At 40.5% G+C, this 14,869-nt stretch overlaps 1 protein-coding gene across 2 annotated transcripts in view; it reads left to right on the top strand.

Moving 5' to 3' along the window:
* man1a1 (mannosidase, alpha, class 1A, member 1) overlaps nt 1-14,869 on the top strand; it is a 170,348-nt gene that overhangs the window by 120,739 nt on the left and 34,740 nt on the right. For both annotated transcript variants that reach the window (XM_084001324.1, XM_084001325.1), the window contains exon 5: nt 4,403-4,497. In XM_084001324.1, coding sequence (XP_083857450.1) covers nt 4,403-4,497 — 95 coding nt within the window. The remainder of the gene's footprint in view (nt 1-4,402; nt 4,498-14,869) is intronic.

The raw sequence follows: 14,869 nt of genomic DNA, 5'->3' as shown, positions 1-14,869 counted from the left end.
ACAGATATGAAGGAGACACATTTTATTAAAGTGTCCTCAGAGGGAAAAAGGCAGCAGATAAAACCTCTGTCATGTTCCAGTTAAACCTTGGAACAGTGAAGTTATTGTTTTGATAACTGATTTCCTCATTACGGAGCAGGATCGGGTTCAGGTTCAGGTGAGACGCTGTAACACGAGGATATGACAGCTTGTTTAGATAAAATAGTTCTTAATGATCATGCACACTTCTGCAAAATCAGCCGGTTCATCCAGTTAGAGCAGACTCACAAACACACAGTGATAAAGTCAGATCTGCATAATCCAGTTGCTTATTAAAGCTCGTTGGCAGTTTGCTTGATGGCCTTGGACACAGGGTGTGTTTAATTCATTCTTCTGTGCATCCCTGGGAGTGTTTTTATTCTTCCCCTCAGTGTGCTCCTGGCGTTATTAAAGGCATTAATCACGGGGATCTGACGCCTTGTTACGACACAATCCTGCTCCCACAGCGCAGCCAGCCCCGAAACACACACACAGACTCGCACTCACACTCTCACACACACTACCATGTACAGTACAGTGGGGTAATTTGGTGTCAATAGCGCCACGGGGTGTGTTAACTTGAGATTCCTGTGTGTTGTAGACACTGTTGAATTCCTGCGGGATGTTTTTATGAGCTGGTGCAGCAGTGAGGTCACCGCCGCAATCTGTTGCATTTGGGAAACGTGTTGAAATATCAGGAAGGATGGTTGTAGTGACGGAGGCTCATGATTGGACGATTCCTACTCTGGTCACAACCATCTCATTATAGCCATGTTATCATCTGAATCTTATACGTAGATTATGTTTGGTACAAATTATATATGTAAGAACATGGTAATTACATGGAAACAAACAAGGCTTTCTTTTACAGTTTTAGTTTAGTTACCAAGTACATTTTTTTATATTACATTACACCGTAAAAGAAGGGTTACCTTACATTTCTGTCGACACTCGTCTTCACCAACAACCAACAACCAGTTGACCGACAATAATTTAGCTGTTGTAACAGTTTTGTGACAACATGTGATGATACAGTATGTTTGATGGATGGATGGAAACATGGATGCATAGATGGATAGTTAGACAGATGGGCAAATGATTAAGATCTCCTTGCAGCTGATTTAACATAAAATAAAATACTAATAATGAGAATTTAGCATACCTGGAAGTGAGAGATAAATATATAATGTGCAGCATAGAAATAGATAGAGATAGATCCGCATCTTATCTTATTCTATTCCCACATACCTCCTGCTCTACATGCTCTTTATATTTATATTGTTTATTTTGTGTATCTTTCTTTCTTTCTTTCTTTCTTTCTTTCTTTTACAAAAAAAAATAATTTTCTAAAAAATGTAGCATAACAAGCTGTAAATCCTGTAAATCAGTGTTTTTCAACCTTGGGGCCTGGAATTCAAATGGGGTCGCCTGAAATGTCTAGTAATTGATAAAAAATTTAAGAAAAATTACTGATAAAAATATTGTTTTAACTAATTACTATTCTTTTTTAAATTATGATTAAAAACACCACGCACAATCTTAAACAACTGTATTCTGTACACTCTCTCTAATATAAATCGAGTTCAAATAAAATGCAGCATATAAAAATATCTGAGCTGATGCATCTTGATTGACGGCAAATCACAAATTTCTGGCTTTGTGGTGTCAAAATGCGGTCACGAGCCAAAAAAAAGGTTGCAAACACACAGCTGTAAATCCTCCATCAGATTATGAACATTAATATTCACCTGAACTTATATAATAAACGGACTCTTTGAGCTCTGTGTTGGGGCTCCACCAGCTGCTCAGAGGAAATCTAACCTGTCCATTTTTCTCTGCACCAAAGTTTCTAAAACTCTAGCTCAGTCATCGTCCTTCACAGGAGGATCTGACTTTTACAAAAGGCTAATTAGTGTGTCACAGTCGACCGTCCACCATCAAGGACCTGAAGTGTGAGTCAGTCTGACAGTGACTGAGGAGAAAACGACCTCAGATTTTATTTTTTTGTTTCTCCAGCTATATTTTTCCTGACAGATCACCTACGTTGATCTGATCGTTATTCCCCAAATGTGGCTCTGACACGATGACCACCCGTCTCTTCCTGCTTCAACTCTCCGTCACCTTCTTTTTTCCTTTCCTGCCTCTTTTACTTCTGAAGGAAAAGCCGTGGAGTTGCGGCGCTGTTTTGACAAGTAGCCTCTCGAGCTTTTTCTTCACAAATCTTTCTCCTCCCTCCCTCCCTCCCTCCCTCCCTCCCTGCCTCCATCCCTCACACCCTGATGAGTGGTAGATCCCCCGGGAATGGAGCTGCCAGCTCGCTGACAAAGTGTATGCTACTGTACCACCTCTGAATGTGTATGTATGTATGTATGTGTGTGTGTGAAAGATATTACTACACTGAAGAAAAGAATAATGGATGGATGATAAGAAGAAGGGAGGACTGCATTCTTGTAAAATCAGCCTAGAAACAGGACGTGATAAAGGATAAATGTGACATTTTTTATATATTTGAATCAGTTTTAAAGGATAAAACATCATGAATCCTCTTCACACTCAGTTACCTCCCTCTGGTTGCATAGACAAAGACAGGACCATCATCTTTGTGTAGTCAAATCACATAGTGTTGACGGATTAAGAGCTGGTTTTAATTTGGTTTATGAGAAAGAGGTCGTGGTCAACAGATTTTAAAAGTCTTGATGTGTTAACATTGTGGATTCTTTAATGATCTAAATGACATCAGACTGCAAACAGCCAATCAGGCCACAGCAACATAAACCAATGCAGTTTGTCTAACACATTGATATATACTAGCCATAAACGTACAAGCGATATCAATGACATCATACATGGTTGTTATGTTGTAAATACATTCTGGTTTATATATTTTCTAATTAGGAAACCTTTACCAATCAAATTTATAAATCAATTCCAATCAATTTATGTATATGTCAAGAATATGGTTAGCCTATAAAATGGAGTCAAGTTCCCAGGTTGAGTTATTGCCCCATTAACAAGTGGATTTCATTCATAAAATTTGATATACTCTAATATTGTTTGTAGTTATCTTTCACCTTTTAAAAGGCTTTTTCCATTCGGTCAAACTCAAACCATTTCAGGTTGTATTTCACCATCTTTTGATAATCGCTGCCACCAAATCGCTTCTGTTACTACATCAGCTGTGAGAAAGGGGGGAAAAAAACGAAAAAGCCCTTTGCATGTGGATTGCAGTTGTGACCAGAAAACCTGAAACAGACATGGCGTCATCAGCCTCTCGTCAGCAGCAGCAGCAGCAGCTGAAGCTGAAGCTCTGGCAGCAGGTCGTAGCCGTCCAACACGACTCGGGCCAAATCCCATCCCATCTTAACTGCCTGACTAAAGCCGTGCCAGCAGCCGAATATGGAAGTACTTCACTTTTACAGCCAACAAAATCAGACACCTAAGAGCCACTGTAACAACCTCTGCCCTCCTCCACCCACTGCTGACTAAAGCTGCTAACAAAGCCGATGTGCTAACGGACGAGATTAGACACAGGAAACCAGTGCAAGTAGTTTTGTTTTAAGATGCCGTATAAATAAAGTTTACTGTTACTGTAATTAAAATGACGTCAAGTTGGATTTAATGCACTCGCTCAGGTTTTGTTCGGTCTAATGAGCAGAGAATCGTTAAAGCTTTAACATGTCGTCCTCTTTTAGTCAGTAGGATTTAGAGCTGCAGGAACAAAACAGAGGGAAGCAACAGACTTGATCATTTATTATGTTTAAAATAAACTCAAAATGTTCCCATGATGCTTTGTCAAAATATTCAGATCCCATGCTTCAGACATAGCGTGCTGTTACATTATTATTTTGACTTTAAAGCTTTTTCCCAGTGGGAAGAGTTTCTGTGAAGAGCATCATATAATTTAGTTTTTTAACACTGTATAAGTGACAATTCAGATGCTCAAATTACAGATGGAAAACATAAATGTGTTGCGGCTGCGTGCGACAACGAGACGGGGAAGACGGGGAAAAGATATTGGCAAAAGATTACAAGGACAAGAGGAAGGAGACAGGAAAGAGGGAAAGCCCTGGAATAAAGGGATGAAACGAGTGGAAGGACGGAGGAGGGAAGGGCCGGGCTACAAGTGGTGGCTATAAAGTTTATACTGAAGGAAAATGTGGATGTTGAATGATTTGATTATCGGTCTCAGAGTCAAGTTCATGCTTCTGATGTTAAGTGTTGTGTGAAAAACACCTATTGGATTCTTCTTCCTCTTCTTCTTCTTTTTCCTCTTTACCTTTATAAGGTTTCAGGTTCTTTTCCAGGAGTTGGTAAAGAAAACGTAGAATCCTGTTTCACTCCTGTAATGAGACACTCTCTCTCTCTTTCTTTCTCTCTCTCACAGGTTTTCCGTAGAAAGGCGGTGGAGCTCGGTGAAAAGCTGCTGCCAGCCTTCAAAACGACCACCGGCATCCCCTGGGCTCTGCTTAACCTCAAGAGGTACAGCACACTCACACTCACAAACATACACTCACACACACACAGTGTCTCACACAGCAGTCCACAGCGGTGGTATTTGAGGCAGCCGCTCTGTTTTGAAGGTTTGAGACTTTAAAGAGCTCTGTGGTCCGGCGCTTGATGTGAGGTGGGCGAACACACACTCTGCAACACAGAGCTGAGGTGTTTTAGTTTTTTTGTGTGTCTGACACGACGGAGCCGACGTGTCAGACACAAGTTGTTTTGGCTTTTTCATCCACGGCCTGAAGCTAAACTACACTCAGAGGACAAACCAACAGTTTCTGGATCCTCCGACTGGGTTTAATACACACACACATACCTGAAAACACACAGACTCACAAGATGGAAACATGAAACTCTAATATGCAGGTTAGGATTCACTCTTTATTTGTTGTAGCTTGATCGATACAGTACAAACTGTAACAGCCTGGACCTTTTATTTACAGTAATTTACCATTAAAGTGCATAATAATAGTAAACGATGCATTAAAGGAGTTAAAGATGCTGAATATCAAAAACCTTCAACTAACATCCTCAATTCTTGAATGAAATCACATCACAACTATTTATCAAATGTCTTATTAACCTTTGTTAGGCTTTTTATAAACAGATAAATGTTGATTAATCAAACAGAAAGGCTGCAAACTAACAGTATTTATCAGCATCCATTAAGTGGCTCATAAACAGTAAAAAGAACACCATTAAAGTTAAATAGATCTTAATTAGAGATGTTTATTGAAGTGGCTGTAACATATTATTTTACAGTAGAACTACAGAATCAGCTGTGAGTGTGTGAAAACAATGAGACTAGAGTACAGTAGTGTTGACCCAGAATAACCTCCAGACTTCTTCTTCTTCTGCTTTATGAAGCTTTTACAGTGACTTTCACTTCATTGTTTATCCATCTCCGTCCCAACACTTAACCGTTTTCATTCACTTACTGCCCTCGTGGCGTTTCTTTGGCAGCAGCAGCCGCAGCCGTTTTCTTTTTTCGAGCTTAAAAAAAGGAGAAGAAACTAAAAATAAAACAACTGACTGTACATCACACACAAACACACACACATACACACACACACACTAACTACAGCAAACAGCAGACAAATTTAACAACAGATGTTCACCTCTGGAGGTGGAGGAGACCAAAAACAGAGCTAAAAGTCAGAGTTAACTTTTATAAAAGACAATAAAATACATGTACAGTACTAAATACCCTAAATCAGGCATGTCCAAACTATTCCACAAATCGCCGAGTGGCTGCTGGTTTTTGTTCCAACCAAGCAGCAGAACACCAGATTTAACTAATTTAACTGCCAGAGACGAGTTATCTCATCTTAGCCTTTTTTTAATTGCAACGTCACATCACGCTGCATGTCTTGTCCCACTCCTCTGTGATATCATCAAAATAAAGTGCAGAAAAACACATTTGGATTGAGGGATATAAAATTATAACGTATTTATGCATCATGCATCATGGGAAACGCTTCCTCTTTCACACAAAAAAAGACTAAGGGGCACAGACACACACACACACACACAGTAAAAAAAGTTGAAACTCTGGAGTCGTGTGTGTCAGTCAATAAATGTTTTGTCATCTTTTGTCATCAAAAGTCATTTGTCAGTGTTTATCTAGTTTTAGTTTAGTTTACCAGAGAACAACTGTACAGATGCTGAGGAAATATAATGGAGCCGATTGTACTGGTACCTGAACATGACGGCCAACACAAAAACCTCTTTTTCTGTAGATTTTGGCTTTTTGGTAACCTAGAAATCTAGACGCACCCTAGCGGCAGCAAAAATATTTGCTCCGTAGGTGGGTCTAGAAACGAGCCATAGGAACTTTTTGAGTCTCGAACACCGATTGTGTTCACCAATCACAGCGCTCTATCTGTTTAGAGAGTCGTTGGGAGGGCTTAACACGATGACGATATACATTTTAATTGGCTTGTCAGGCTAACGTCATCCTGCTCTTTGCTCTGATTGGTCGCAGCGCTACCCTATTGCGTGCAGAGGCAGTTTGAAAGACAGCCTTCATCCCGCCCCCTGGATTGAGCCGAGGTCTACCGGTCGTTGCCAGACTGGACATGTTAATGATATAGTCTGGCTTGTCAGGCTAGCTTTTTGGGCTAAACTAACCTATATTCAGCAGCCAATTACTCAACACTGGAACAAGATAGAAACACACAGGTTCTTTTGCTGGAAAGTATAGACTATCTTCTTTCATTTGATGGGTTGAATGTGTATATAATAATAGTACATAATATATGGTGGGTCTAAAAAGATCAGTCAAACAGCTGGAAAATGCCTGTCAAAGAGTTAATCAACTCATGTCAGTCTTCAGACGGTTGATTGGTCAAACTCTCTGCTCTTGGTTGGTTGGAACATAAAGGAATAGTTTGGACATGCCTGCTCTAAATAGTTGAGTTGACAAGTGATTTTGTTATTTTATTATTACATGTAATACTATTGACATCAGCTCTGAGGACGTGTGAGAACAAGCTACAAGTGAATGCTCTTTTTATTTCCTCCATTTTCTCTAAATCACTCTTTCCCCCAGAGAGAGAGAGAGAGAAAGAGAGAGAGAGGACACTCTGCTGTTTGTCAGTCGTTAATTAAAAAGCAGGTTGTCATGACGATAAACGTGCTGTAACAAATTAATTTTCTTTCTGTCTGTATGGGTGAGTGGACTCTGCCCCTCCCTCGTCTCTCTCTCTCAGGAGGAGAAACTCCCCTGGGAGAGACTCAGTGTGTGTGTGTGTGTGTGTGTGTGTGTGTGTGTGTGTGTGTGTGTGTGTGTGTGTGTGTGTGTGTGTGTGTGTGTGTGTGTGTGTGTGTGTGTGTGTGTAAATGCACCGATCCCCCAGAGGCCTCGGCAGATTGGTGGTGTTGATGACTTTACCTGCATGACTGGGCTATGATAGCTTGAAAGCAAACACACACATCCCTACACACACATCCCTACACACACACACACACACACTTGTTCCCATGCATTCGCAGCATCCATCTGTTGCAGGACCGTGTTGTCTCTTGTCGTCTCTGCAGACACACTCTGGCTGTGTGTTTGTGGTTGTTGTCATGCAGCAGGATGAAAGTGGGACCAATTAGACGCCTCCCTGATGAAGCTGTGTGATGGATACAAATACAGACAGACACAACACAAACTTTTAACACAACACCGTCACATCCATCACATATATCTATTCAATACCATTTAACGGTCCAGTGTGTAATATTTGTCAAGGTTTATTGGCAAAATATAAATACACTACCCTTGAATGTGTTTGTATAAGTGTATAATCGCTATAAAATTAAATTCATTTGGATTTCGTTAGCCTATAATGCTTCTTTTATATTTACATATAGCAAGGGTCTTGCTTTAGAGAGCATCGCCATCTTGCGCCGCCATCCCAGCCAGCCAGAGAGTGCAAAGAAGGCAAAAGGAAAGAAGGAGGAGGAGGAAACAGCAGACATATCAAAAAACCTGCACGCTGGATGTCATGGTTTTACCCCCATTTTACACACTGCACCTTTAAACTGTTTCATAAACAAACATTGGTTTTGGTCCCGTGTTTTTAGTTGTTTAAACTCAGTGATGAGACGACGAGAGGAGGTCGTTACAACTCATATTCACATCGTCCAGTCTCCTTTGAACTTCACATGTTGGATCACTGGTTTACACCTGATGTTGAGGAAACTGATGCATGTTGCCTGGCGACCAGAGGTTTAAGCTTTAATCAGTTGTGTGGATATGGATCATGTAACTCAGGCTAGAGAGAGACCTGTGGTTTTGGATTAAGATGCTGTCAGTGTGGTATAAACAAACACAGCTGTCTTCTGTTCAACATCTCACTCAGTGGATGTATTTTATTTTATTTTATTTTATTTTATTAGTTGTGTGCAGGTGAGATGGAGTCAGCAGGAGGAATAGAAGTGGTGGTTGAGAGGAGAGCTCAGTGCAGCAGTGTTGTTAGGAGCTGTTAGACTTTTTCCTGCATAACCTTGACCCAGATCGAAGCAGCATAAATCTGTAAAACACACTCACAAACGAGACCCAATTATTATCTTTCCCCTCTCCCCCATTGCTCTCCTCTCTCTCTCTCACTCTCTCTGTCTGTTGTTCTCAATTCCTTCATTTTACTAAACCATTGCTGTATGTATTCCCTCTCTGTCCTTCCTCGCTCCCTCCTCACTCCATCTTACCTTGAGTGACCCAGTATCTCCTCTCTGTTTCGGGACGTCGTACTTCCAGGTCCACTCGGCCTTGTTCTCTTTATTCCCTCTCTGCAGTTTTTCATCTCTCTTCCCCCGTAGCGATCCACAGAGCCCAAGAGAGGGGGGCTACGAGAAATAAGGACACAGTTTAAAGCATGTTGCTGCTCCTATACACGAGTAAACCTGTTTTTTTTTGGTTCAGTGTTTTAATTTTAGAGAACAAGTTAAATGCCACTTCCTCAGAGTGGTGATGTCAACATTGCTCCGTTTTCCAGAGAAGTTCTGGAAAAGTGTGCTGTTGTTTGTCTAGACAAAGTAATGAGTCTAAAGTTAAATAGAGTGAGTAAACTTTGCACTGAAGACAGTCCACATTAATACATAGACTTACATGTATGTAAACACAGACTGTTTTAAATGATGTCTGTGACAACATCATCCAAAACCAACACAGAAACCTGTTATTTAAATGTCCCCTACAGTATAAAGGTAGATGTTTGTTTTAAAACTCCATACAAATAAAGGTAGATGTTTGTATTAAAGCTCCATACAGTATAAAATAATATATAGGTATGTACTCTATAGGTATAAAGAAAAGCACACAGTCTGTATTCAGAAACTGAGGCTTAAAACCAGCCGTCAGGACTTCCTGTCACTTTGTGATGTCACAAAGAAGCAGTCACCAAGCCCCGCCTACCTGGACCCACCATTCAGTCCTTTAAGATTTTTTTTTTTTGAGTGTTTTTACTATGTGCCCTCTCATGCTCCTATATGCTTACTAAACTGATGATGTTTTTTGATTTTTGGTTTTGATTCCACAAATAATCCTCTTGTGGAAAATAAAACTTCAGATGAAACATTAGAAAAGTGTAAAGTATTGGACTTGCTAAGCAACGAAGGTCAGCAAAAACAAGATTTTCAGTGAGTGGTATGCGCCTCTTTGGACATAGTTTCTGTATTTACCTCTTCGTTTGCTCTTTTTTTATCTAAAGAAACCACTTTTAGAGACTTAAAAAGTTCAGTCTATTTTCAAAAACACTTCACACTGCTCTGGGGAAATGTTGCAAACTTTCTAAAACTCACGCACAAATAAGCAGAACCGATCACCAGACAGATCCGTCCATGAAAAACCACAAACAAACCAAATTAAGAGAACAAACAGATAAAGGAAGAATTGTTATGGAGTTCCTCTGTGTTGGCTATGACTGAAATTCAAAGGGGGAAACTTAGCGACTGGCTTTATCTGTGGTGGATCTTGTTTAATGTTCAGAAGCCACTTGAAACGACTTCGGCGCGGGAGGTCCGATAAATCAGGGGCAGAGTGAGTCTGAGAGGATCAGAGGATGTCGGCCAGGGACTCACAGATCCATCCGCCTTGTTTTCCTCCTATCGCTCTCCCTCTCTCTCTGTATATAAACTCATTGATTGTCACTAACTGAGCAGAAAATGCTGATCCAAAGATCCGATTTTCCCCATTGATCTGCCACAGACTCCAGAGCTCGTCTCATGATGCTGCAGCCAGACGGGTTTTAAAAAAATAAAAGAAATAATTAGACTAAAAAGAATAACACAGCAGCTTCAGTGTTGCCTATAGTGATATACTATATATTGCACAAAGAGTCAGAACTCATAATGAAAGGAATAGGATTAGACCAAGTTGTTAATCAGTTTTAAATGTTGCTTCAGTGTCACTAAATAGAAAAATAAGCATTAAAGGAGATTAAACAAGTGGAATTAGCAAATTAAATGCTTGCATCGATTTGTTTTTACGAGGGGGAAAAGAAAAACTCATAACTGCTTCCCGCTGCTTCTCTGTAATGTCACTTTTAACTTTAGTAGCTGAATTATTATGAATAATGACAGTGTGAGCCAGACAACCACAGGGTTGGTTCCAGCCCAGTTGTGGTTTACATGGCAACATATTTATACCTATAAGACATTGACTTGACATGAATGTAAATTTTTTTTTTTTTTAAACATTGTTTGACTCATTTAATTGCTCCGAATGAATGCAGGGAGTAATGGGAACATCACACAGTTGTAAATCAAGAGCCGCAGTGTAAGTCCCACATACAGCAGCAGAAATATTTATGTCCCCATAAGTAGCAGCTTTCAAACAAACAACCAACCAAAACCAAACCACTTCCCCCTTACGTCCCTCTGTCTCACACATTCACACACACAAACACACACACACTCGTTACCCAGTTGTTATCTGCTTCAGCCAGTATGTCCCATAGCTCCTCTATTAACATTCAGGCTGATAAAGCTCTTGCAAATCACTCCCACTGCACTGCATACTGACTGGCCTTAATGGGATGAGGCATTGTGTGCATTTGTGTGTGTATACGTAGCCTATGTGTGTGTGTTGTGTTGTGTTGAGGTGTCTGGATCTGTGTTCCACCCTGAAATTAGCTGTTCATTCCTCTCTACATGCATCATGGATGATGGTTGTGTCCGACACACACACACTGACACACATTTACGTGCACACATCTAATTCTTTCGGTGTAATTGGCAATAAATGGTTCAAAGCACACGCAAACAATAAATTAGCAAGCAGCGTGCTAACAGAAAGACGTTGGCTTGAAATGGAAAACGGCGAGTAAATAATTTTGAAATCAGATGTGTGAGGAGCTCCACTTGGAGAAATAATGAGCTGCATGTACAGTATGTTATGTTATTATAAAGGCAGGGGGGGGCTCTTCACAGGATGCACAGACTGCTAAAAGCTACATCATCATCCTTAATGACGCTGCACAGGCCAAGCTAACTCCTCTGCTCCCTGCTCTCTTTTCTTATCTCACTGTAGAGGAAAAAAAATGTCAGCTTTGGGCAGATTTTTTCTTCTTTAGCCACAGACTCGGAGGCTAAAGCAATCAATCCTGAGCTTCTGGGGGTCCTGGAGTTTGATTAATAGGCCTTGGATGGAGAACGGCTCCGTTAGCGCACAGCCCCGGCGAGGCTGACGCACCGGGTGACCCTGCAAAGTGCCACTCTGTCATGCAGCCTTTTTTCTTCGAGGTGTGATGGGAACATGAACTTGTTAATTCAGAGGAAATTCTCTGCATAATAGAAAGCGATGACAGTATAATAACGTCCAGAGCTGCTTCAGAGTGAGACAGCAGAATAAGGAAAGGGGGCTGTAATGTCAAACAGGACGACATTTACTTTAACCTCTGCAGCAGAGAGCGGGGTGTCGTCGGCATAGCGACAGAGTCATGTTATTGCATAAGGCGAAACTGATCTTTAACGACAGAGTGCATCATGTTAGTTTATTTAAACTAACAAATATGTGCAAGGAGATGGAGGCAAGTCTTAAAAAAGCAGATTTTGAAAACTAGGCAAGTGTGAATCAGTGCAGTTGTATATCCAGAAGAGACGATTGATTGTTTTATTTGAAATCTTGTAGATTGCAAAAAAAACAAATCCACTTGAAATATAACTGAATTATTAAGGGCAAATATCCAGCTGTGAGAAAATGAATCGATTTTTTGAGTTGTTTTCAGAAAAATAAGATAATTTGATGCTTCGTCTTATCGGATGAGTTTTGTGCAGCTGGTTGTAAATATTGGTCTAAAAAAAAAAGCTTTTAATGGGCCACTTTGGAGGGTAATTCAGTGTTTTTCCTGATGTTTTTCAGACCAAATGACCAGTCAGTTAATTGAGTAAATAACTGGCTGATTAGGGGATAAAGAAAACAAATCATTAACTGGAGCTCCAGTGTGACCTGGCATCCAGGATTTAGTCGTATAAACAAGACATCGGCTCAACAAGTGTGAGCTGAGACGAATCAGACAATTTTCTGTTATTGTGGTTTATCATCTGAGACAATATGATATAATAAATATAATAAACAGTGAATCCTGCCGCCATGCTTCATGTTGGTGTTTTAATTATATAAGTGGTTCAATTCATCTGGTTGGTTGGTTCAGATTAGGTCGTCTCAGGTCAGTGGGAGTGAATATAGAACAAGTTTTAATTAGCTGTTTATGATGAGTTATGCAGCTCAGTGGGTGCTGGATGTTTGAGCTGATGCAGTATCAGTGTTTTAGAGTTGGAAAAAGTAAAAGCCTGAACACAACACAGGAGCTGTCCTGAGTTATTTTTGTCAGGCTTTGTGGCCTTCGTCTTCATCTTGAGGTGGATGGTAGATCAGTTTAAAGGTGTGTTGGAGGCAGCGGTGACGACTCGACTCATAAATTTGACGACTTCGGACTCGACTCGACAGAATCAAGGAGAAAAAAAAGAGAGAGGAATTTGCAGCTGAACTTCGACTCCGGCACCAGTGACTCGTGACTTCTCTCGGACTCTGGCCCCGTTTGATTTGAAAAAGCTCGATAACCTGAAGATGAGAAGGTTTTCTATAGATTGATTTACCTGTGGCTGCTCCAGTATCACCATGGACGGCCACGTATTGATTTTTTTTTTTTTTTATCATCTATGGTCGCGCTGCTTCTGTCCTCTGCTCTACACACACACACACACGGCAAACAGCAGATCAGAGAGGCCACGTTGTCTCCAATGAGAACTTGATCAAACCAGCTGTTCAACAAGCATCAAGGATCTCATACTGTGCACTAGTTAAAGGGATAGTTCACCCAAAATTCAAATTTCAGTCATTATCAACTCACCCTCATGTGAAATAAGAGCTGTGAGAATTTTCAGAGTCCTCTGTGCCTTCTCTGAGTTAGGCTACAGCGGGGTCCGTGCAGCAGTATTTGTCCATATAATGGTTGTCAATGGATACCAACTTTCTTCGTCCAAAAAGACACACCAAAAAACATCCAAATACCTCCATAGTGCTCATCTGTAATGTCCCTCTTGTATTGAAGCCCCGACATGAGAAATTGTTCCGAAAAAAATTAAATAAGTCTATATTTCAAACTCCTGTGTCAGTGCAAATCTCGAGTGATTTGCACTGACCGGTGGAACAATTTCTCATGTCGGGGCTTCAATACAAGAGGGACATTACAGATGAGCACTATGGAGGTATTTGGATGTTTTTTGGTGTGTCTTTTTGGACGAAGAAAGTTGGTATCCATTGACAACCATTATATGGACAAATACTGCTGCGCGGACCCCGCTGTAACTCAGAGAAGGCACGGAGGACTCTGAAACTTCTCACAGTTCTTATTTCACATGAGGGTGAGTAGATAATGAGTGAAATTTGAATTTTGGGTGAACTATCCCTTTAACCCAACGGCAACTTGTCTGCCTGTTTCTCTTACTTCGCCACGAATCTTTAAAAAAAAAAGAAGCTGTAAACTGACAGAGCGGAGACGGAGCAGCCTCTCGTCTCCACCAGTCGTACCTGCAGGCGGAGGAGGAAGAAGATGAAGGAGAAGAAGGAGTGATACTGACTCATGTCTGTGTTTTCATGTCAGGAAAACTTCTCACTCTGCCGACGCTTTAGGTTTTTTTTGTTTCCGGAGACACGTTGTTGTTGAGTTTATAGAGACGTTTCTGTTCAGTTCTGATCAGTGGTGCCGACAGCCTGTTGGGATCGTTATTGATTCCGCTGTTGTGTGTTGTTATGATCATTAGTAGTTAGTTAACGCAGCATCAATGATAGATGTTAAAAGAGGGAATCTGCAGCGTGTTTCTCTGGGATACTCAGTGTAATATATTGTAGTGTATTGATGCCTGTTATTTAGCAGCTATCTCCCTCAGCTGTCGGCATTTAATCTCATTTCAAATATGAATCCATTTTAATCCCGTTTTGAATGTATTCATTTTTAATGATTGTTTAAGAAATGTAATTCTTTAGTTGTGAAAAAGAAGCAGAAATGAGCTGAGCTGATCTGAGCTCAGTCGATCTGGGTGTAAATATGAGCTAATCACAGTTTAGCTCCCTTTATCGTGAGTCCTTTAACCAATGTTATTTCACCATTATTAGAAATGTGAAGAATTTCAGCATTATAAAGAGCAACTCAAATCATTTGTGAAGATATTAATAGTTATTGACCATGGGGAAAGAATATCGCTCAGTTTAAATTGAGGAAAGTCTTGTGATAAAGCACCTTATTTCTCCCTCTCTCTCTCTCTCTCCAGACTGAGCTATTAAACTCTATAATCCTCTCCCTCAACATCTGCAGGTGAGGCATTTAGGCGCCATCTGTAAATTGTAGCTTCAGCAAAAGAT

This window comes from Trachurus trachurus (assembly GCF_905171665.1).
Source record: "Trachurus trachurus genome assembly, chromosome: 24".
Lineage (NCBI taxonomy): Eukaryota > Metazoa > Chordata > Actinopteri > Carangiformes > Carangidae > Trachurus > Trachurus trachurus.
The sequence above is the reverse complement of the archived record's forward strand: the minus strand, read 5'-3'. Positions and strand labels throughout refer to the sequence as shown.